At 52.2% G+C, this 22,101-nt stretch overlaps 1 protein-coding gene across 2 annotated transcripts; it reads right to left on the bottom strand.

The window, feature by feature from the left end:
• Nucleotides 1–216: 216 nt before the first annotated feature.
• Nucleotides 217–22,057, bottom strand: GCNA (germ cell nuclear acidic peptidase). 2 transcript variants are annotated; one of them, XM_038748324.1, is made up of 11 exons: nucleotides 21,981–22,057; nucleotides 20,710–20,756; nucleotides 14,452–14,509; nucleotides 12,536–12,621; nucleotides 9,925–10,191; nucleotides 8,154–8,447; nucleotides 6,612–6,723; nucleotides 4,040–4,187; nucleotides 2,491–2,620; nucleotides 2,204–2,408; nucleotides 217–510 (listed from the first exon to the last, which is right to left on the bottom strand). In XM_038748324.1, exons 1-11 carry the CDS (start codon nucleotides 22,028–22,030, stop codon nucleotides 261–263), a joined length of 1,647 nt encoding a protein of 548 aa, XP_038604252.1. In that variant the 5' UTR covers nucleotides 22,031–22,057; the 3' UTR covers nucleotides 217–260. The 2 variants fall into 2 exon arrangements, with proteins under 2 accessions (XP_038604252.1, XP_038604253.1); XM_038748325.1 differs by lacking the exon at nucleotides 8,154–8,447.
• Nucleotides 22,058–22,101: the final 44 nt, after the last annotated feature.

Raw genomic sequence — 22,101 nt, 5'->3', positions numbered from 1 at the left:
GGGACTCCCCTGGACCGGACCGACCTCCCCCTCCCCTCCTTACGAAGCCAGGGGAGGGCAGAGCGGGGAGCCACCGACGAGAGTCGGGGCGGATCGGCCCCGGCCCGGGCGAGGCTCCCCGGCCCGCGGAAGACGCCGAGGGGGCGTGGGGTCGGGTGGGACGGCCCGTTTATTAAAAAAGTCAAAACAGAAAAAGGGGTTCCGGAGCCCGAGGCCCCGGGGTCTTCGGGATGTGGGGGCGGGGTGGGAGGGGGGTGGTCTCACGGCTCCTGGAGACGAACTTTGGAAGCGAAGTCCGCGCCGAGCTGGCGCATGATCTCTCCGTGGCTCTGTCCGGCCAGCTCCCTCCGGGTGGAAGCGTAGTGGCTTTTCACAAAGCGGGCGAAGGGGGTGAGAGGCCTGGGGGTTCCCCCGTCTCCCTTCCCGGCCTGAGGGAGCAGGGCCAGGGGGCCCAGGCATCGACCGCACACGTGGCGCTGCGGGTCCAGGGACTTGGAGTGGCGGCCGATCCTGAAAGGGACAGACCCGCGAGTCGGGACGGGAAGGCCCCCCATCCCCTTGCGGGGGTGGTTGGGGGCGATGGGGGGTTTGGGGAAGGGGAGAGAAAGAAGAAAGGAGGAGACAGAAGAAGAGGGAAAGAGACAAAAAAGAAAAGGGAAGAGACACAGAAAAAGGAAAGAGGCAGCAGGGGAAGGGAGGGTAGAGACAGAAGGGGAAGGAAAGAGAGAGAAAAAGGAAGCAGGGAAGAGGCAGAGGAGGAAGGGAAGAGACACGGAAGAAGGAAAGAGATAGAAGGGAGAAAAGAGGGGAGAGACAAAAAGGAAGGGAGAGAGGAAACAGAAAGAAAAGGAAGGGACAAGGGGAAGGAAGAGACAGTAGATGAAGAGACAGAAGGGGGAAAAGAGGGGAGAGACAAAAAGGAAGGGAGAGGGGAGACAGAAAGAAAAGGAAGGGAGAAGGGGAAGGAAGAGACAGCAGAGGAAGGGAAGAGACAAGAAGGAAAGAGACAGGGGGGAAAAGAGGGGAGAGACAAAAAGGAAGGGAGAGGGGAGACAGAAAGAAAAAGAAGGGAAAAGGGGGAGGAAGAGACAGTAGAGGGAAGGGAAGAGACAAGAAGGAAAGAGACAGAAGGGGAAGCGAAGGGAGAGACAGAAGGAGAAGGAAGAGACAGAAGAGGAAGGAAAGAGACACAGAAGAAGGCAAGAGACAGAAGGGGAAAAGAGGGGAGAGACAAAAAGGAAGGGAGAGTAGAGACAAAAGAAGAAAGAGAGAAGGGAAAGGAAGAGACAGAAGGAGAAGGAAGAGACAGAAGAGGAAGGAAAGAGACACAGAAGAAGGCAAGAGACAGAAGGGGAAAAGAGGGGAGAGACAAAAAGGAAGGGAGAGTAGAGACAAAAGAAGAAAGAGAGAAGGGAAAGGAAGAGACAGAAGAGGAAGGAAAGAGACAGAAGGGGAAGGGAGAGACAGAAGGAGAAGGAAGAGGCAGAAGAGGAAGGGAAGAGACACAGAGGAAGAAGGAAAGAGACAGAAGGGGGAGAAAGGGGGAGAGACGAAAAAGGAAGGAAGAGACAGAAGGAGAAGGAAGGAGGAGAGAAGGGGAAGGAAGAGACAGAAGAAGGGAAGAGACAGAGGAAGAAGGAAAGAGACAGAGGGGAAGAGGAGAGAGACAAAAAAGGAAGGGAAAGGAGAGAGAAGAAGGAAGGAAGAGAGAAGGGGAAGAGACAAAGAAGAAGGAAAAAGACAGAAGGGGGAAAAGAGGAGAGAGACAGATGGGGAAGGAAGAGACAGTAAGGGGAGGGAGAAGCAAGGCGGCAGGTGGCGGGGACAGGCGAAATGGAGAAGGGCGGTGCAGCCTCAGGGAAAGAGCGTGGGACCGAGTCAGAAGTCCCGGGTTCTAATCCTGCTCTGCCACTCAGCGGCTGGCTATGTTCTTGGCTAACTCGCATAACCTCCCTGGGCCTCAGTTTCCTCCCCCATCCAGTGGGGCTGGCCCTTCCTCCGACTACCCCTAACGGACTTCCGCCGGCCGGCCCGCTGACCCTCCCGCGCCGTCTCCGGTCGGCTCCCCGGGGGACCGTGTCCGCCAAATTCTCTTTTCCTCTCTCGGCGCCACTCCGGCACGCGGTAAGTGCTCGATAAATACCACCGCCCGACGGTGTGAACTGAGTGACGGATCAAAGGGGTCGCGGGGAGGCGGGCGCACCTGTGCCCGCAGCGGGCGCACTCGTAGGTGAACTTGTAATTGATCTGGTAGCTGTGGCAGCGAGTGACCCTGGGCAGCTCGGGATGCAGGGCCGCGGCCTTGCGGGCGAAAGCCTTCCAGGTGGGGCCGTGGGCGGCGCGGATGCCGAAGACGAGCCAGGTGGCGGCGTGGCACATCTCGTGGATCACCGTGTCCCGCAGCCGTTCTGGGAAAAGCCGGGAAGCCGCGTGAGACCCGTCCCCCGCCGCCCCTCGCCCACCCTGGGGGGACCGTGCCTCGGCGCTCACCGGCACTGTCGCAGACCTTCTCGGACAGCTCGATGCGGGCGTGGCGCCGCCCGTCCTTCTGCCCCGTGGCACAGAAACCCGCCGTCATGCGCAGTTTCTTATTCCAGGAGATCTCCATGTCCTCGGGTAACTGGGGACGGGAGGGATCCACCGAGGCGGGAATAATAATAACTGCAGTATCTGTTAGGTGCTTACTGTGCGTCGGGCACCGTACTGAGCGCTGGGGCAGATTGGAGCAAATCGGGTTGGACGCGGTCCCCCGTGGGGCTCACGGTCTCCATTCCCACTTTACAGGTGAGGGAACTGAGGCCCAGAGAAATATAGTGACTTGCCCGAGAGGGGTGGAGTCGTGATTAGAACCCAGGACCTTCTGACTCCCAGGCTACGCCATGCTGGTTCCATTACCGTCATTCATTCATTCATTCAATCATATTTAATGAGCGCTTACTGTGTGCGGAACACTGTACTAAGTGCTTGGGAAGCAGAGAAGCAGCATGGCTTAGTGGAAAGAGCCCAGGCTTTGGAGTCAGAGTTCATGGGTTCAAATCCCCGCTCCGCCAATTGTCAGCTGGGTGACTTTGTGCGAGTCGCTTCACTTCTCTGGGCCTCAGTGACCTCAACTGTAAAATGGGGATTAAGGTTGTGAGCCCCCCGTGGGACAACCTGGTCACCTTGTAACCTCCCCAGCGCTTAGAACGGTGCTTTGCACATAGTAAGCGCTTAATAAATGCCCTCATTATTATTACAAGTTGGCAACATCTAGAGACGGTCCCTACCCAACAACGGGCTCACAGTCTAGAATGGGGAGACCTTTAAAACCACTAGGCGTTAAACTTTTTCTGGTGCCACGGTCTCGCATCCGAAAAACGCTTATTCCAAAGGCGGGTACTACGCGGATTCAACGGTGGGATTTACAAGGTCATCATCTTTTTCCAGTAGCTTTCGCATGTTATCGCGTTCTGGAGCGAAATGGAAAGGCCAGTTTCACGCGGCGCCCACCGAGCCATCTGGCTTAAACCCCTACTACGTTTTAAGAGTTCCTACATTTTCGATTCCCTTCCAGGCCCACGCAAATAATACTTAGAGAAGCAGCGTGGCTCGGTGGAAAGAACACGGGCTTGGGAGTCCGGGGTCCCGGGTTCTAATCCCGGCTCCGCCACTTATCGGCTGTGTGACTCGGGGCAAGTCGCTTCTCTGCGCCTCCGTGACCTCATCTAGAAAATGGGGGTTAAGATTGCGAGCCCCACGGGGGACAACCTGATCACCCCGTATCCCCCCGCGACGCTTAGAACGGTGCTTTGCGCATAGTAAGCGCTTAACAAATACCATCGTCATCGTCATTTTTCCCTCCTTTCCCACCGCCGTGGATCGGCTTGGTCTGTCATTATGTTGACCAACCTCAGGGCAGACTTACTTTAGTTGGAAAAAGTGTGTTTGTGTGTGTGTTTGTGTGTTTTGCGGGCGGCTGATCGTATTTACTGAGCATCCGCTCGATCGGCGGGGGTCTTGGGGTGGCCAAGGGGGTTCGGGGGGCGGGGGTCCGGCCTACCTTGGAATCAAAGACGGAGGTGTTGTACAGCTGGTAAAGTCTCCGGACCAGACGTTTCTTCTCCTCCTGGAACTTTCTGCCGTGAGCCCAAGGGGCGGCGGAGATTTGGGGCAGGAAGCAGTCGGGCACAGAACATCCCCGTGCCCACCTGCTCAGGGCAGACCCACTGCTTAGCCTCTTGTCGGGCATTCATTCCTTCATTCAATCGTATTTACTGAGCGCTTACTGTGTGCAGAGCACTGTACTAAGCGCTTGGGAAGTCCACGGGTGACCCCCTTCCCATCGCCCCCAGCCAAGGGACGCAGCCCCTGGCACATGCCCGCCGTTGGGCAGGGGTTGTCTCTATCTGCTGCCCAATCGTACTTTCCAAGCGCTTAGTACAGTGCTCTTCTGGACTGTGAGCCCGCTGTTGGGAAGGGACCGTCTCTATGTGTTGCCGACTTGTACTTCCCAAGCGCTTAGTACAGTGCTCTGCACACAGTAAGCGCTCAATAAATACCACTGATTGATTGATTGATTGCTCTGCACGCAGTAAGCGCTCAATAAATCTGACTGAACAGACTGCGAGCCCCGAGTGGGCGGGATGGAGTCTTTTTATTGCTGCATTAATAATAATAATGTTGGTATTCGTTAAGCGCTTACTATGTGCCAAGCACTGTTCTAAGCGCTGGGGGAGATACAAGGTGATCAGGTTGACCCGCACGGGGCTCACGGTCTTAATTCCCATTTTCCAGACGAGGGGACTGAGGCCCGGAGAAGTGAAGTGACTTGCCCAAAGTCACACAGCTGACATGTGAGGGAGCCGGGATTAGAACCCACGACCTCTGACCCCCAAGCCCGGGCTCTTAGCACTAAGCTACGCTGCTTCTCTGTATGGTACTTTCCAAGAGCTTAGTACAGTGCTCTGCACATAGTAAGCGCTCAATACGACTGATTGAATGAATGAACATACTAAGTGCTTAACAAATACCATTTAAAAAAACAAAAAAGAGAGAGAAGTGACTTGCCCAGGGACACACAGCAACTCCAATCCAGGTCCAGGCCACCGGCAACCCAATTTTTTTTTAATGGTATTTGTTGAGCGCTTACTATGTGCCAGGCACTACACTAAGCGTTGGGGGAGATACAAGGTGACCGGGTTGTCCGCCGTGGGGCTCACGGTCTCCATCCCCATTTTCCAGATGAGGGCACTGAGGCCCGGAGAGGTGAAGTGATTGGCCCAAAGTCACTCAGCGGACGAGTGGCGGAGCCGGGATGAGAATTCATTCATTCCTTCATTCATTCAATTGTATTTATTGAGTGCTTACTGTGTGCAGAGCACTGTACTAAGCGCTTTGGAAGTACAAGCTGGCAACATATAGAGATGGTCCCTACACAACAGTGGGCTCACAGTCTAAAAGGGGGAGACAGACCACAAAGCATGTGGACAGGTGACCTTCTGACATTCATTCATTCATTCATTCAATCGTATTTATTGAGCGCTTACTGTGTGCAGAGCACTGTACTAAGCGCTTGGGAAGTACAAGTTGGCAACATGGAGAGACGGTCCCTACCCGACAATGGGCTCACAGTCTGGAAGGGGGAGCCGGACAACAAAACAAAACATGTGGACAGGTGACCTTCTGACTCATTCATTCATTCATTCAATCGTATTTATTGAGCGCTTACCGGGTGCAGAGCAGTGTACTAAGTGCTTGGGAAGTACAAGTTGGCAACATCTACAGACGGTCCCTACCCAACAATGGGCTCACAGTCTAGAAGGGGGAGACGGACGACAAAACAAAACATGTGGACAGGTGACCTTCTGACTCATTCATTCATTCATTCAACAGTATTTATTGAGCGCTTACTGTGTGCAGAGCAGTGTACTAAGCGCTTGGGAAGTACAAGTTGGCAACATCTACAGACGGTCCCTACGCAACAACGGGCTCACAGTCTAGAAGGGGGAGACGGACAACAAAACAAAACATGCGGACGGGTGTCAAGTTGTCAGAACAAAGAGAAATAAAGCTAGATGCACATCATTAACAAAATCGACACAATAGTAAATATGTGCAAGTAAAATAGAGTCATATATCTGTACAAAATCTGATTCCCAGGCCCAGCCTGTACCTACTAATAATTGTGGTGCTTGCAAAGCGCTTAGTATGTGCCAGGCACTGTACTAAGCGCTGGGGTGCAAAGAAGCGAATCGGGTCGGGCACACCCTACCAACGCCGCCCCCAACCCAGGGATTCTTGTTTTCCCACTGTCCTCGGACACTTGGCACGCGGAGAGGCGGCGTGGCTACGGCCCGGGCCTGTGAGTTGGGAGGACCTGGGTTCTAATTCTGGCTCTGCCGCCTGTCTGCTGGGTGACCCTGGGTGAGTCGCTTCCTTCTCCGGGCCTCCTCTGGAAAATGGGGATGGAGACGGTGAGCCCCACGGGGGACGGGGACTGGGTCCAACCTGATTTGCTTGGATCCACCCCAGCGCTTAGTACAGTGCTAGGGCACCCAGTAAGCGCTTAACACGTACCGTAAGTGTTACTGTTTTTTCACAGTGGGCAAGGGCCCGGGAGAGGCGGCACTTACTTGAAGTTGGGGAGGGGTGTCGAGTCCTCGGCGTCTCTGCGGTCACGGGGGCTGGACGATGGGGACGCCTTCCTCACTCCCGAGGGCGGTGTGCTAGCTTCCTTTCCTGGGCCTGGAAAGAAGGCCGGAACCCCCAAATTAAGAATAATAACCATAATGATCATAGTAGAAGAGACTGAGCCCGTTGTCGGGTCGAGACCATCTCTACTGTTGCTGACTTGGCCTTCCCAAGAGCTTAGTACAGTGCTCTGCACACAGTAGGCACTCAATAAATGCGATTGAATGAATGAACCTGTCTACATGTTTTGTTTTGTCGTCTGTCTCCCCCTTCTAGACTGTGAGTCCGTTGTCGGGTAGGGACCGTCTCTATCGGTTGCCGGCTTGGACTTCCCAAGCGCTTAGTACAGTGCTCTGCACACAGTAAGCGCTCAATAAATACGATTGATGATGATGATAGTAAACGCTCAATAAATACGATTGAATGAATGAACCTGTCTACACATTTTGTTTTGTCGTCTGTCTCCCCCTTCTAGACTGTGAGTCTGTTGTCGGGTGGGAACCGTCTCTATCGGCTGCCGGCTTGGACTTCCCAAGTGCTTAGTACAGTGCTCTGCACACAGTAAGCGCTCAATAAATACGATTGACTAGTATCAGTTAAGCGCTTATTATATGTGCCAGGCACTGTACTAAGCGCTGGGAGAGTTCCAAGCTAATCGGGTTGGACACAGTCCCTGTCCCACGTGGGGCTCACCGTCTTCACGGCCCGCTGGGGAGACCACGGGCCCGGGAGTCGGAAGGCCCTGAGTTCTAATCCCGGCTCTGCCACTTATCAGCTGTGTGACTTTGGGCCAGTCACTTCCCTTCTCTGGGCCTCAGTTCCCTCATCTGGAAAATGGGGATGGAGACCGTGAGCCCCACGGTGGGGGGGGGACAGGGACCGTGTCCAACCTCCTCATTTGCTTGGCTCCACCCCAGCGGGTTAGGACAGTGCCTGGCACTTAGTAAGCGCTTCTCAAATACTATAACATTAATTCCTTCCCATTTTACGGAAGAGGGAACCGAGGCCCAGAGAAGTGAAGCGACTGGCCCAAGGTCACCCAGCCGATGTGGAGCCGGAATTAGAACCCGGGTCCTTCTGATTCCCAGGCCCGGGCTCTACCTGCTAGGCCAGGGGCTGGAACGGGGGGCTCCCCCAGAGCAGGTCCCCCAACCCTGAAGGAGGTGACACCCCCCCCCAACTCGGGGTGGCATCTCCACAGAGCCCAGCGGGGAGGCAACCTGCGCCCAATCTGATTTGACTCTATCCACCCCAGCGCTTACTACAGTGCCTGGCACCTTCTAAGCGCCGAACGAAGCTCTCGACTGTCAGCCAGAGGTGGGCAGGGACTGTGTCTGTTCTGCTGTTCTCTTGGCCTCTCCCCAGCACTCGGGGAACGCTCAATAACTACCACCGAGTGCTGCCGTTTCCCCAGGGCCCCCCGACTTTCTCCGTGGGAGGGACCCCGATTCTCGGGAACCGCGCCCCCCGCCGCGTGGGCCTACCCCGGATGCTCGGGGTCCGGGGGGTCCGGGCCCCCCGGATGCTCGGGGTCCGGGGGGTCCGGGCCGGGTCTCTCGCCGGCCTCGGGATCAGGTGCACCAGAGACTCGAACTCGTCTTCCGAACTGTCTGGACCCGTGGAGGCGGGAAGAGGGGGACCGGCCTCTCCCCCCGGCCTCTCCGCCGCCTCTTCCCCGTCCCCCGGCGCGGGACTCTCCGAGGACCCCTCCTCTCCGTCGCTCAGCGCCCCGCAACTCCTCCGGGCCGGGGCGGCGGGGGGCTCCAGCCTCGCCGGCGCTGAAATGAGAGAGGCCCGTTAGCATTTGGGGTCCGGAAGACCCCCCGCCCCCGCAGCCCGAGTGCTTCCCGGACCCTCCCCGCGTTGCCCGGGGTCGAGGTGGTCTCAGCTTGGCACCTAGAGGGAAGGGGGCACGGCCAGAGAGCCCCCGGGACGGGAATCTACCCCGTCGGCTCTTTGCGGGCAGGGAATGTGTCCATTTTTTGTTGTATTGTCCTCTCCCAAGCTCTCTGTCCAGTGCTCTGCACAAAGTAGGCGCTCAATAAACACGATTAAATGAATGAATGAATAAACTGATCGCCCTGCGGGAGGGGGAAAGTCGCCAATCCGCGGAAATCACGGACATCCTTATGTTACCGGTTCGGCCCAAATTCCGGGCCTTGCTCAGCTTGGCAAGCTGGCAACCGGCAGCTTGGAAACCGCCCCCCTCCACCTCCCCACTTTTTTTATGGTATTTGTAATAATTACAGTAATAACTGTGGTATTTGTTAAGCGCTTACTAGGTGCCAGGCACTGTACTAAGCGCTGGGGTGCACATAAGCAAATCGGGGTTGGACACAGTCCCTGTCCCCCGTGGGGCTCACGGTCTCCAACCCCGTTTTCCAGATGAGGTCATTGAGGCCCAGAGAAGTGACTTCTCCAGGCCACATAGCAGACAAGTGGAGGGGCCGGGATTAGAACCCAGGACCTCCTGACGCCCAGGCCTTAATATAGTAAGTCTTAATAATAATAATGATGATGGTATCTGTTAAGCGCTTACTATATGCAAAGCACTGTTCCAAGCGCCGGGAGGTTACAAGGCGATCAGGTTGTCCCACGGGGGGCTCAGTCTTCATCCCCATTTTCCAGATGAGGGAACTGAAGCCCAGGGAAGTGAAGCGACTTGCCCAAAGTCACACGGCTGACAACTGGCAGAGCCGGGATTTGAACCCATGACCCCTGACTCCAAAGCCCGGGCTCTTTCCACTGAGTCACGCTGCTTCTCTAAGTCATATACTATATATACACGATACGTGAGCTCCCTGACTACACCCCCGATTTTTCCTCATCTCCTCCTCCCTCCCGCGTCGCCCCGACTCGCTCTCTTTCTTCATCTCCCCCCGTCCCAGCCCCACACCCACTATATCCCCCTCCCTCATTTCTTTTTTTTTTTATTCACGCCCATCTCCCCCTCTGGACTGTCAGCTCCTTGTGGGAAGGGAATACAACTTCCTATATTGTCCTAATGTCCTCTCCCAAGTGTTCTGCACACGGTGAGTGCTCAATAAATATGACCGACTGACTCTGGTCTCCCCCATCTCCATCCCTGAGCCTCCCCCAGTGACTGTGTTTGTGTGTTTTCTTTTTGCGGAGGGCCCCGGCTGGCCCTTCCCCAGTGCCCCCAACTTTCCAGGGGAAGTGGAGATATCAGGGGCCCCGTGGGAGGGACCCCGATTTCTGGGAACCCCGTCCCCGCCTCCCGCCCCGTGGACCTACCCCGGATGCTCGGGGTCCGGGGGGTCCGGGCCGGGCCTCTCGCCGGCCTCGGGATCAGGTGCACCAGAGACTCGAACTCGTCTTCCGAGCTGTCCGGGTCCGGGCCCGCGGAGGCGGGAAGAGGGAGACCGGCCTCTCCCCCCGGCCTTTCCGCCGCCTCTTCCCCATCCTCCGGTGCGGGACCCTCCGAGGACCCCTCCTCTCCGTCGCTCAGCGCTCCGCAACTCCTCTGGGCCGGAGTGACGGGGGGCTCCGGCCTCGCCGGCGCTGAAACGAGAGAGGTCCGTTGGCCTTTGGATTTGGGGCGGCCCGGGGCCTCCAGCGTCCAACCCGGCTGCAGGGATGCTCCCGAGGCGGGCCGCCCCGCTGTCTCAAGAGGAGACCTCCGGCCTCCTCTCAAAATCCACCCTGCGCCTCCGACCCCATCCCTTCTCACTTCATCAAAACACTCGTCCCTCTCCCTTCTTCCCTCTGTGACTGCCACCTTTAACTGTTGGCCCTCCCCACCGCTTTTACGCATGCCCATGTCTCCCCTGGCCTAAAAGAAGCCTCCCTGGACCGCCCCCCCCTCCCCGGCTCCTTCCAGTTATGGCCCCATCTCTCTCCAAACTCGTGGAGCGAGTCGTCTACACCCGCTGCCTCTGCTTCCTCTCCCGGACCCCCTCCTCCGGCCTGGCTTCCGTCCCCTTGGCTCCGAGGAAAGCGGCCTCTCGGAGGTCCCCGCCGCTGTCCTCCTGGCCGGACCCGCCGGGCTCCGCTCTGTCCCGATGGTCCCCGGCCTCCGGGCCTCCTTCCGCCTCGGCCCACCTCGGCTTCGCCCACCCCGTCCTCTCCCACTTCTCCTCCCGCCTCTTCTCCGGCTCCTCCTCGGCCTCCCACCCCCGGACCGTGGGGATCCCTCGGGGCTCTGTCCCGGGTCCCCTTCTCTTCTCCATCTCCCCCCTCTCCCTCGGAGAACTCATCCGCTCCCCGTCGCTCTATCATCATCATCATCAATCGTATTTATTGAGCGCTTACTGTGTGCAGAGCACAGTACTAAGTGCTTGGGAAGTACAAGTTGGCAACATATAGAGACAGTCCCTACCCAATAGTGGGCTCACAGTCTATGCGGATGATTCCCAAATCTCCATCCCCAGCCCTGCTCTCTCTCCCTCTCTGCCATCTCACATTTCCACCTGCCTTCGAGACATCTCTTCTTGGCCGCCCTCCCGTCACCTCAAGCTTAGCCTGTCCAAAACAAAGCTTATCTTCCCACCCAAATCCTGCCCTCCCTCTGACTTATTCGTTCATCCCTTCAATCGTATTTACGGAGCGCTTACTGTGTGCAGAGCACTGTACTAAGCGCTTGGGAAGTACAAGTTGGCAACATCACTGTAGAAAGCGCCACGAATCTCCCCGTCTTGCTCGCCTGGAACCTTGGTGTTATCTTGGCCTCCTCTCACTCATCCCACCCACGGACTCAATCTGTCACCAAATGCTGTCAGTTCGACCTCACGGCATCACGAAAATCCGCCCTTTCCTCTCCGTCCAAACTGCTACCACGCTGATCCCGTCACTTCTCCTCTCCCTCTTTGATTAGCCTCCCGTCTCTCCCCACTCCGGCCCAGACTTCCCTCCTCCGGCTGCCTCGTTTTCCTACAGAAACGTTCAGTGGGCGTCTTCCCGCTCCTCCAGACCCTCCGGCCGTCGACCGGCCACCTCGGCCTCCGACGCAAACCAGTCCCCGTCGGCTTTAAAGGCCGCCCCCTCCTCCCTCCCCTCCCTGATTTCCTCCTCCTCCTCCGGCCCGGCCCGCACGCTCTGCTCCTCCCACGCCAACCTTCTCGCTGTCCCTCTGTCTCTTCCATCTCGCCGCCGACCCCCGGCCCACGCCCTCCCTTCTCAAATCCCACAGACCCTTACTGAAGGCCCGTCTCCTCCAGGAGGTCTTCCCTGACTAAGCCCCAAGCGGCGTGGCTCAGTGGAAAGAGCCCGGGCTTTGGAGTCAGAGGTCGTGGGTTCGAATCCCAGCTCCGCCACTTATCAGCCGGGTGACTTCTAGACTGAGAGCCCACCGTTGGGTAGGGACCGTCTCTCTTGGACTTGGACTTCCCAAGCGCTTAGTACAGTGCTCTGCACACAGTAAGCGCTCAATCAATACGACTGAATGAATGAATGACTTTGGGCAAGTCACTTCACTTCTCTGGGCCTCAGTTCCCTCATCTGGAAAATAGGGATTAAGTGTGGGAGCCCCGCGTGGGACCACTTGATTACCTTGTATCTACCCCAGCGCTTAGAACAGTGATCTGCACATAGTAAGCGCTTAATAAACACCATTATTATTATTATTTTCCTCTTCTCCCCCTCCCTTCTGCATCGCCCTTGCCCTCCCATTGCCCCCGCCCTCAGCCCCACGGCCCTTACGCCCACATTCCTCATTTCTGCATTTCTATTACTGTCTCTCTTCCCCTCTAGACTGTCAGCTCACTGTGCGCGGGGAAGGTGCCTTTCCGCTCTGTCATCTCGCCTCTCCCGAGCGCTTAGTCCAGCGCTCTGCACACAGTGAGCGCCCCGTAAAGAGGACCGATTGACGGGGGGGACGCGGAGCCGGGCGGGAGACGCGGCCACTCACTGGCTCCGGTCACCCCGCGGGGTCGCCTGGTCCTGTAGGATGCGCTGGGGGATGGCTCTTGGTCGGAGTCCAGTACATCACGGAGCCTGTCGGGGAGAAGGTCGGAGTGAGGGGAGCCCAGCCCTCGGCATTCCGGGAAAGCGTCATTCACTCATTCGAACGTCTTTACTGAGCGCTCACTGTGTGCACAGCACTGGCCTCAGCGCCTGGGAGGGGACCAGATTCATTCATTCACCCCAACCACACGAAGAAGCAGCGTGGCTTAGCGGCAGGAGCCCGGGCTTCGGAGTCAGCGGTCCCGGGTTCTGATCCCGACTCCGCCGCTTGCCCGCTGTGTGACTTTGGGCGAGTTCTCTGGGCCTCAGGGACCTCATCTGAAAAATAATAATAGTAATAACAAGCACTTAGTACAGTGCTCTGCGCCCAGTAAGCGCTCAATAAATACGATTGAATGAATGAATAATAATAATAATGGGATTTATTAAGTGCTTACTATGTGCAAAGCACTGTTGGCTCTGGGGAGGTTACAAGGTGATCAGGTTGTCCCACGGGGGGCTCCCAATCTTAATCCCCATTTTCCAGAATAATAATAATAATGGCATTTATTAAGCGCTTCCAACGTGCAAAGCACCGTTCTAAGCGCTGGGGAGGTTACAAGGTGATCAGGTTGTCCCACGGTGGCGGGGCTCACAATCTTCATCCCCATTTTCCAGATGAGGTAACTGAGGCCCAGAGAAGTGAAGTGACTTGCCCCCAGTCCCTTCTAGACTGTGAGCCTGTTGTTGGGTAGGGACCGTCTCTATATGTTGCCAACCTGTACTTCCCAAGCGCTTGGTACAGTATTGGGCACACAGTTAAGCGCTCAATAAATACGACTGAATGAATGAATGAAAGTGGCAGAGCCGGGATTTGAACCCACGACCTCTGTCTCCAAAGCCCGGGCTCTTTCCACTGAGCCACGCTGCTTCAACTGTGATGAAGCCCGTGGGACAACCTTGCATCAACCCCAATGCTTAGAAGAGTGCTCGACATGTAGTAAGCGCTTAACAAATATCATCATCATTATTATTATACTTTATTGAACGCTACTCGCTCTATTTTTACCTCCCGAGTGCTCAGTTCAGTACTCTGCACACGGTAGACTGTCAGCCCTGTAGGATGGGGATTGTGTCCACTCAGTCTTTGGGGGGTACGGGGGTCGGGGAGGGGTCCCATACGGGACTAAGGACCTGCCGGACTCTAAGACTTCATGTGTTTCTCCCCACACCCTCAAGGAGAAAGGAAAATTAATAATAATAATAATAATGGCATTTATTAAGCGCTTACTATGTGCAAAGCTCTGTTCTAAGCGCTGGGGAGGTTACAAGGGGATCAGGTTGTCCCCCGCGGGGCTCACCGTCTTCATCCCCGTTTTTCAGATGAGGTCACTGAGGCCCAGAGATGTGAAGCGACTCGCCCAAAGCCACCCAGCTGACAAGCGGCGGAGCCGGGATTTGAACCCATGACCTCTGACTCCAAAGCCCGGGCTCTTTCCACTGAGCCACGCTGCCTCTCCAAATGGGGTGGCAGGGAGGGTGGGGGAGTGTACTTTCTTTGAAACTTATTTTTAATTGGCATTTTTATGGCATTTAAGCGCCTGCTATGTGCCAGGCACTGTACTAAGCGCTGGGGGAGAGCCAAGCTCTTCCGATTGGACGCGGCCCCTGTCCCGTGTGGGGCTCACGGTCTTCATCCCCATTTTCCAGATGAGGGAATTGAGGCCCAGAGAAACGAAGCGGCTGGCCGCAGGTCACCCAGGCGCCCGCCGGCCTCAAGCGCTTAGTCCAGTGCTCTGCACACAGTAAGCGCTCAATAAATGTGGTTGAACGAATGAATGACCCCAACGCCGAGCACGGAGTTGGGACGGACGAACCCACCGGCCGCCGGCCTTCCTCCTGCTTCCGAGGGTCCGCGGGGTCCGCAGCTGCCACAGGACTGAGGGCGGAGACAGAGACGGACAGAGACAGAGAGAGATGGACAGGACGCGTGAGAGATGGGAGAGACGTCACCCGGTGGAGGAGGGGGACGAAGAGACTCGGGGGGCGGCCGGTGCCTGGTCCGCCCACCTGCCAACTTTGGGGGTGCTCATGGAGCCAGGAACCCCATAGAACAGCCCCCCACAACGTCCCCGGTGGAGGAGAGACGGTCAGTACAGTGTCGGCGCTTAGTACAGTGCCAGTGCTTGGTAATAGTAATAATAATAATTGCGGTAATTACTTAAGCGCTTATTATGTGCCAGGCACTCTTCTAAGCGCTGATTATAATTGCGGTAATTTGTTAAGCGCTTATTATGTGCCAGGCCCTCTTCTAAGCGCTGATAATAATTGTGGGAATTTGTTAAGCGCTTATTATGTTCCAGGCACTCTTCTAAGCGCTGATAATAATTGTCGGAATTTGTTAAGCGCTTATTATGCGCTATGCACTCTTCCAAGCGCTGATTATAATTGCAGTAATTTGTTAAGTGCTTATTATGTGCCAGGCACCCTTCTAAGCGCTGATTATAATTGTGGTAATTTGTTAAGTGCTTATTATGCGCCAGGCACTCTTCTAAGCGCTGATAATAATTGCAGGAATTTGCTAAGCAATTATTATGTGCCAGGCACTCTTCAAAGCGCTGATAATAATTGCAGGAATTTGTTAAGCGCTTACTATGTTCCAGGCACTCTTCAAAGTGCTGATAATAATTGTGGGAATTTGTTAAGCGCTTATTATGTGCCAGGCACTCTTCGAAGGCTGATAATAATTGTGGGATTGTTAAGTGCTTATTATGTGCCAGGCACTCTTCTAAGCGCTGATTATAATTGCGGTAACTTGTTAAGTGCTTATTATATGCCAAGCACTCTTTGGAGTGCTGATAATAATTGCGGGAACTTGTTAAGCGCTTATTATATGCCAGGTACTATTCGAAGCACTGATGCCCGTTGTTGGACAGGGACCGTCCCTATATGTTGCCAACTTGTACTTCCCAAGCGCTTAGTACAGTGATCTGCACACAGTAATTGCTCAATATGATTGAATGAATGAATAATTATTGCGGGAATTTGTTAAGCGCTTATTATGTGCCAGGCATTCTTCTAAGCGCTGATAATAATTGCGGGAATTAAGCGCTTATTATGTGCTATGCACTCTTCTAAGCGCTGATTATAATTGTGGTAATTTGTTAAGCGATTATTATGTGCCAAGCACTCTTCTAAGCGCTGATTATAATTGTGGTAATTTGTTAAGGGCTTATTATGTGCCAGGCACTCTTCTAAGCGCTGATAATAATTGAGGGAATTTGTTAAGCGTTTATGTGCCAAGCACTATTCGAAGCGCTGATAATAATTCTGGGAATTTGTTAAGCGCTTATTATGTGCCAGGCATTCTTCTAAGTGCTGATAATAACTGTGGGAATTAAGCACTTATTATGTGCTGTGCACTCTTCTAAGCGCTGATAATAATTGTGCTAATTTGTTAAGCGCTTATTATGTGCCACACACCCTTCTAAGTGCTGGTAATAATTGTGACAATTTGTTAAGCGCTTATCATGTGCCAAGCACTCTTCTAAGCACTGATAATAATTGCGGGAATTTGTTAAGCGCTTATTATGTGCCAGGCACTCTTCGAAGCGCTGATAATAATTGCGGGAATTTGTTAAGTGCTTATTATGTGCCAGGCACTCTTCTAAACGCTGATAATAATTGCGCAAATTTGTTGAGTGCTTATTATGTGCCAGGCACTATTCAAAGCGCTGATAATAATTCTGGGAATTAGTTAAGCGCTAATTATGTGCCAGGCACTCTTCTAAGCGCTGATAATAATTGTGGGAATTTGTTAAGGGCTTATTATGTGCCAGGCACTCTTCGAAGCGCTGATAATAATTGTGGGTTTTTGTTAAGCGCTTATTATGTGCCAGGCACTCTTTTAAGTCCTGATAATAATTGTGAGAATTTGTTAAGCGCTTATTATGTGCCAAGCACTCTTCGAAGTGCTGATAATAATTGTGGGAATTTGTTAAGCACTTATTATGTGCCAGGCACTCTTCCAAGCGCTGATAATAATTGCGGGAATTTGTTAAGCGCTTATTCCGTGCCAGGCACTCTTCTACGCGCTGATAATAACTGCGGGAATTTGTTAAGCGCTTGTTATGTGCCAGGCACCCTTCTAAGCGCTGATAATGATTGTGGGAATTTGTTAAGCGCTTATTATGTGCCAGACACTCTTCCAAGCGCTGATAATAATTGTGGGAATTTGTTAAGCGCTTATTATGTGCCAGACACTCTTTCAAGTCCTGATAATAATTGTGAGAATTTGTTAAGCGCTTATTATGTGCCAGGCACCCTTCTAAGTGCTGATAATGATTGTGGGAATTTGTTAAGCACTTATTATGTGCCAGGCACTCTTCTAAGCGCTGATAATAATTGTGGGAACTTGTTAAGCGCTTATTATGTGCCAGGCACTCTTCTAAGCGCTGATAATAATTGTGGGAATTTGTTAAGCGCTTATTATTTGCCAGACACTCTTCTAAGCACTGATAATAATTGCGGTAATTTGTTAAGCGCTTACTATGTGCCATAATACTCTTCTAAGTGCTGATAATAATTGTGGGAATTTGTTAAGCGCTTACTATGTGCCAGACACTCTTCTAAGCGCTGATAATGATTGTGAGAATTTGTTAAGCGCTTATCATGTGCCAGGCACCCTTCTAAGCGCTGATAATGATTCTGGGAATTTGTTAAGCGCTTATTATGTGCCAGGCACTCTTCAAAGGGCTGATAATAAAATAATTGATGGAATTTGTTAAGCACTTATTATGTGCCAGGCACTCTTCTAAGCGCTGATAATAATTGTGGGAATTTGTTAAGTGTTTATTGTGTGCCAGAAACCCTTCTAAGCACTGATAATAATTGTGGGAATTTGTTAAGCGCTTATTATTTGCCAGACACTCTTCTAAGCACTGATAATAATTGCGGTAATTTGTTAAGCGCTTACTATGTGCCATAATACTCTTCTAAGTGCTGATAATAATTGTGGGAATTTGTTAAGCGCTTACTATGTGCCAGACACTCTTCTAAGCGCTGATAATGATTGTGAGAATTTGTTAAGCGCTTATCATGTGCCAGGCACCCTTCTAAGCGCTGATAATGATTCTGGGAATTTGTTAAGCGCTTATTATGTGCCAGGCACTCTTCAAAGGGCTGATAATAAAATAATTGATGGAATTTGTTAAGCACTTATTATGTGCCAGGCACTCTTCTAAGCGCTGATAATAATTGTGGGAATTTGTTAAGTGTTTATTGTGTGCCAGAAACCCTTCTAAGCGCTGATAATAATTGTGGGAATTTGTTAAGCGCTTATTATTTGCCAGACACTCTTCTAAGCACTGATAATAATTGCGGTAATTTGTTAAGCGCTTACTATGTGCCATAATACTCTTCTAAGTGCTGATAATAATTGTGGGAATTTGTTAAGCGCTTACTATGTGCCAGACACTCTTCTAAGCGCTGATAATGATTGTGAGAATTTGTTAAGCGCTTATCATGTGCCAGGCACCCTTCTAAGCGCTGATAATGATTCTGGGAATTTGTTAAGCGCTTATTATGTGCCAGGCACTCTTCAAAGGGCTGATAATAAAATAATTGATGGAATTTGTTAAGCACTTATTATGTGCCAGGCACTCTTCTAAGCGCTGATAATAATTGTGGGAATTTGTTAAGTGTTTATTGTGTGCCAGAAACCCTTCTAAGCGCTGATAATAATTGTGGGAATTTGTTAAGCGCTTATTATTTGCCAGACACTCTTCTAAGCACTGATAATAATTGCGGTAATTTGTTAAGCGCTTACTATGTGCCATAATACTCTTCTAAGTGCTGATAATAATTGTGGGAATTTGTTAAGCGCTTACTATGTGCCAGACACTCTTCTAAGCGCTGATAATGATTGTGAGAATTTGTTAAGCGCTTATCATGTGCCAGGCACCCTTCTAAGCGCTGATAATGATTCTGGGAATTTGTTAAGCGCTTATTATGTGCCAGGCACTCTTCAAAGGGCTGATAATAAAATAATTGATGGAATTTGTTAAGCACTTATTATGTGCCAGGCACTCTTCTAAGCGCTGATAATAATTGTGGGAATTTGTTAAGTGTTTATTGTGTGCCAGAAACCCTTCTAAGCGCTGATAATAATTGTGAGAATTTGTTAAGCACTTATTATGTGCCAGGCACCCTTCTAAGTGCTGATAATGATTGTGGGAATTTGTTAAGCGCTTATTATGTGCCAGACACTCTTCTAAGCACTGATAATAATTGTGGGAATTTGTTAAATGCTTATTATGTGCCAGACACCCTTCTAAGCACTGATAATAATTGTGGGAATTTGTTAAGCGCTTACTATGTGCCAGGCACCGTTCTAAGCGCTGATAATAATTGTGAGAATTTGTTAAGCGCTTATCATGTGCCAGGCACCCTTCTAGGTGCTGATAATGATTGTGGGAATTTGTTAAGCACTTATTATGCGCCAAGCACTCTTCTAAGCGCTGATAATAATTGTGGGAATTTGTTAAATGCTTATTATGTGCCAGGCACTCTTCTAAGTGCTGATAATAATTGCGGTAATTTGTTAAGCGCTTATTATGTGCCATAATACTCTTCTAAGCGCTGATAATAATTGTGGGAATTTGTTAAGCGCTTATTATGTGCCAGACACTCTTCTAAGCGCTGATAATAATTGTGGGAATTTGTTCAGCGCTTATTATGTGCCAGGCACCCTTCTAAGCGCTGATAATAATTGTGAGAATTTGTTAAGCGCTTATCATGGCCAAGCACTCTTCTAAGTGCTGATAATGAGTGTGGGAATTTGTTAAGTACTTATTATGTGCTGATAATAATTGTGGGAATTTGATAAGTGCTTATTATGTGCTATGCACTCTTCTAAGCGCTGATAATAATTGCGGGAACTTGTTAAGTGCTTATTATGTGCCAAGCACTCTTCTAAGTGCTGATAATAATTGTGGGAATTTGATAAGCGCTTATTACGTGCCAGACACTCTTCGAAGCACTACTAATTAGTGGAAAGAGCTTGGGCTTGGGAGTCAGAAGTCATGGGTTCTAATCCCCCATTTGTCGCTTGTCTGCTGTGTGACTTTGGGCGAGTCACTTCAGCGCTCAGAACTGTGCTTGGCACATAGTAAGCGCTTAATAAATGCCATCATTATTATCATTATTATTATTATTACTTCAATTCTCTGGGCCTCAGTTACCTCACCCGGAAAATGGAGAGGAAGACGGTGAGCCTCATGTGGGACAACCTGATTATCTTGTATCTACCCTAGTGCTTCGAACAGTGCTTGGCACACAGTAAGCGCTTAACAAATACCTACATTATTATTATTGTTATTATTATTATGCACTTACGACATGCCAGGAGCTGTTCTAAGCGCTAGGGTGGATAGAAGGAAATCGGGTCAGTCTCCATCCCCATTTTCCAGATGAGGGAACCGAGGCCCAGAGAAGTGAAGTGACTCGCCTCAGGTCACACAGCAGCCAGGATTAGAACCCAGGACCTTCGGACTCCCAGGCTGGGGCTCTTAGGGTGAGTGGGTTAGGGGAGTGGATTATTATTCTCTCCCAAGTGCTCAGGACAGTACTGTGCACAGAGTAAACGCTCAATAAATATCCCCGATTGACTGGTTGACAATAAAACAGAGTCGGCAGACACGTCCCCTGTCTACGGCACATCGATGGTATTTATTGAGCGCTTCCTGGGAGCAGAGTGGCCGGCTAGGTGTTTGGGCGAGGGTGCTCAAAACTAAGAGCTTAGGCCGGTGCTCTGCACACAGTAAGCGCTCAATAAATAGGACTGATTGACCGACAGCCGAACAGAGTTGGTAGGACGTGTTCCCTGCCCGCAATCAGTCAGGGGTATTTACTGAGCGCCGACTGTGGGCAGAGGACTGAACTGAGCGCTACAACGGACACGTTCCCTGCCCGTAGCGAGTTGCCACTCTCAAATGGAAGAAACGGCGTGGCTCACTCAGACACACACACACACCCTCCCAAGCGCTTAGTCCAGTGCTCTGCACCCAGTAAGCGCTCAATAAGTACGATCGAACGAATAATGTCGCTCCGATCTTTCTCCCGTCCTCGCTTCCTACTCACGCAGCTCGAATTCTTCGTCGCTGCCGGATCCGGACGGAAAATCTGGGCTGCGGAGAGAGAGAGATTCATTCAATCAATCGTACTTATTGAGCGCTTACTGTGTGCAGAGCACTGTACTAAGCGCTTGGGAAGTAGGATTCGGCAATAGAGTGAACCCCCGCCTACTGAATGAAAAGTTGCGGGGGGGCTCCTCCGTGTCAGGCCCCACCCGTGGACCCCGGCCGGCTGAGAGGGGTGGCGGGGGCCTCTTTTTTTTTTTTGAATGGCATTTATTAAGCGCTTACTATGTGCAAAGCGCTGTTCTAAGCGCTGGGGAGGTTACCAGGTGATCAGGTTGGCCCACGGGGGGCTCACGGTCTTCATCCCCATTTTCCAGCTGAGGCCACTGAGGCCCAGAGAAGTGAAGTGACTTGCCCAAAGTCACGCAGCTGACGACTGGCGGAGCCGAGAGCACCCAGGAGGCGCTCAACAAATATGACAGACAGGCTCACTACACTGTCAGTTCGTCAGAGGCCGGAATGGCGTCTAATTCTGTCGTACTGGACTCTCCCAAGCGCTTAGTACACTGCCCTGCACATAAGAAGCCCTCAATACCCTCTATTATGGGCAGGGAACGTGTCTGCTCGATCTACTGTACTGGACTCTCCCAAGCGCTTAGCCCAGTGCTCTGCACACGGTAAGCGCTCAATAAATACGGCTGAGCGCTGTAAGTGGCTCAGTGGAAAGAGCCCGGGCTTTGGAGTCAGAGGTCATGGGTTCAAATCCCAGCTGTGTGACTTTGGGCAAGGCACTTCCCTTCTCTGGGCCTCAGTGACCTCATCTGTAAAGTACAGTACAGTACAGTGCTCTGCACATAGTAAGCGCTCAATAAGAATGAATAAAATGGGGATTAAGACTGTGAGCCCCCCGTGGGCCAACCTGATCCCTCTGGAACCTCCCCAGCGCTTAGAACAGTGCTTTGCACATAGTAAGCGCTTAATAAATGCCGTCATTATTATTATTACTAAGCGCTGAATGGCGACGGGCATTCATTCACTCAGTCGCATTTATTGAGCGCTTACTGAGTGCAGAGCACTGTATTAAGACTCTTTTAGACTGTGAGCCCACTATCGGGTAGGGACTGTCTCTATGTGATGCCAATTTGTACTTCCCAAGCGCTTAGTACAGTGCTCTGCACATAGTAAGCGCTCAATAAATACGATTGATTGATTAAGCGCAGGAGAAGTTGGCGAGCGGGCCCTGGGGCTTCCCCGAACCCCGGACGTCCTCACCTCTTCTTCTGGTGGTCCGGGGGTCCGCCTTCTTCTTCGGCCTCAGCCATTTGGAGGCCTGCAGGGAGAGCATCACAGCGTCATCTCGCAGGGATCGTGTCCGTTTATGGCCGTACTGGAC

Source organism: Tachyglossus aculeatus, chromosome 6, assembly GCF_015852505.1.
Source record: "Tachyglossus aculeatus isolate mTacAcu1 chromosome 6, mTacAcu1.pri, whole genome shotgun sequence".
NCBI classification, from domain to species: domain Eukaryota; kingdom Metazoa; phylum Chordata; class Mammalia; order Monotremata; family Tachyglossidae; genus Tachyglossus; species Tachyglossus aculeatus.
Note: the sequence above shows the minus strand (reverse complement) of the source record. Positions and strands in the feature narration are given on the sequence as shown.